The 2,074-nt window shown below is 57.6% G+C and overlaps 1 protein-coding gene across 1 annotated transcript; it reads right to left on the bottom strand.

Moving 5' to 3' along the window:
- Positions 1-591: 591 nt before the first annotated feature.
- On the bottom strand, positions 592-2,056 carry LOC118979452 (leukocyte immunoglobulin-like receptor subfamily A member 5; the record flags this gene model as incomplete). The annotated part of the gene is made up of 5 exons (XM_037035499.1): positions 2,018-2,056; positions 1,818-1,853; positions 1,386-1,661; positions 905-1,240; positions 592-642 (listed from the first exon to the last, which is right to left on the bottom strand). Coding segments are annotated over exons 1-5 (730 nt in total), but the record flags the coding sequence as incomplete, so codon positions are not given.
- Between the last annotated feature and the right edge of the window lie 18 nt (positions 2,057-2,074).

Here is a 2,074-nt window from a genome sequence, read left to right as displayed (position 1 = left end):
AGTTCCCATAACACCATGTCCTGGGGGGGCTTCCCTGTGAGGCCCCTTCCCACGAATTCAGAACCAGAACTGGAAGGAAATCTAAGCTCTGGGCCACAACTCTCTCCTTTTACTTTTGGAGACACTGAGGCACAGAGAGGGGAATGGGGTATCCAAGTCAGAGCCTCCAGAGGCGCCTTAACTTGTGCAGGACTCAGTCCCTGTCCCCATGGAGACCCCCCCACCCCCCACAGAGACCCGCACTTACTGCTCTGTGGGCTTGAGGCCGAGTTGGAGAGGGAACAATCCTCAGATCCTTCTGGAAATTCAGGATGAGGGTGAAGGGTGGGGGGGTGCCTTCTCCCCACTTGATTCAGCTGTCCCTCCCCCAGCCAGAACCCAACATGTCCCTCTGTCATGCCCACCCCTCATGTCACCTGCCAGCCCCAGAGCCCTAGGGATCTTGTGGTTCAGGCATCTGCCTGAGTCCCAGCCCCCTTGGACACTAGCCCATCCCTGATTGTCTGGGGGGACACACGATCCCTTGATGGACCCTCAGAAGTTCCCAGGACTGTTCTGTGCTCCCTCTGAGCAGAGTTCTCAGGGACTCACCAGCTGTGGAGATGGGCCCTGTGGGTGGGGGTAGAGAGTGTCCAATGGGTCCTGGGAATGAGGACAGAAGGGGGTGAGGGTCTGAGACCAAACTGGGAGTAAGTAGATCACCCAGATTCTTCGGCTACATCCGCTTTGCAGCCCCTAAGACACTCCCCCTGCCCACCTACCACCTCCCTGACCAGGTAAGGGGAAGAGATGAGCAGGACTGGGAGGGTCTCTGGGGGCAGATTTCTGCTGGGTGACCAACACTCAGAGTCACTCACTCTTATCCAACTTCAGACATCTCCTGGGGACAGGATCCTGAGCTGACCCTCCTCAGAGAGGATGGGGTCAGGGCTCTCACCTAAGATGTGAAGCTCCAGGGGGTCACTGGCTTCAGACCACTCCTGGGGATGCTTTCTAAAATATCCATAGCATCTGAACGTCCAGTTATGGCTGGGGTTCACAGGGCCCACAGTGAACAGGGCCTGGACCTGCCCACTGGGGTGTTGCTGTGAGTCCAGGGTCCAGGAGATCTTGTCTTCCCCTTCCTTAGTCAGAATGAACCTGTCAAATTTCTGCCGTGAGCCACACTGGAGGGTCACATTCTCTCCTGGCGTCACAACAGGGCTGGGCAGGGCTGAGAGGCTGGGTTTGCTGTAGACTCCTAGGAGAGAAGGAGGCAGTGTGTGAAATGGGGCTCACACCTCCCTCACGTCCCCCAGGTCTGAGCTGTGAGGGGGTGACACCCTGAGAGCATCCCCCTTCCTGAGGGCAGAGCCTGGGACTGGGACCCCCGAGTGTCCTCTCACCTGTCACCACCAGCTCCAGGGGGTCACTGAGCTCTGAGCAGCCTGCAGGGCTGAGGTATTTACAATAATATCTCCCTGAATAGACATCGTTCATGAAAAACTTGGCCTTGTCCCTGGACTCCAGCGGTTTCTGTGTGTCCAAAGGTGTACGCAATTGTTCATCATACAGAGAGTACTCCTGGGCCTCCAGGGTCCCCTGACACCAGATAGTCACAGGGCTCCCAGAAGGGATCACAGGTCCTGGCTCAGCCCAGATGGTGGGTCTGGGGAGGGTCCCTGGAAAGAATCAGAAGCTGCATTAGACAGACCTTCCCCACCCCTCATTTCCCAGCTCAGCCCATGTCCCCACTCTTTCATCTCAGGACCTCTTGCTCCCTCCTGAGCCCCAGAGGAGAAGTAGAAGGTGAGACAGGGAGGCTGTGGGGGACTCGCCATTCTGCTCACAGGTTTTCTGGCCCAGGCTCAGCCCTGGAAGAGAGTCCCTGTTAGATTTGCACCAGGATGTCTGAGCTGATTCCCTTAACTCGGGGGCTCATCTGACTCAGCTGCCTGAGCCTGAGGGTCCCCATGAACAAGCATGTGCAGCTGCCCCATCCCCTCCTGCTGCCCCATCCCCATGCCCCACAACTGACCAAGACAGAGAAGAGCAGGGAGGATGGACATGGTGCCGCCTGCTCTGAGGGCTCCTG

Source organism: Sturnira hondurensis, unplaced genomic scaffold (assembly GCF_014824575.4).
Source record: "Sturnira hondurensis isolate 20B ecotype Veracruz unplaced genomic scaffold, ASM1482457v3 Scaffold0022335, whole genome shotgun sequence".
NCBI lineage: Eukaryota > Metazoa > Chordata > Mammalia > Chiroptera > Phyllostomidae > Sturnira > Sturnira hondurensis.
This window is presented reverse-complemented; position numbering and strand designations above follow the sequence as displayed.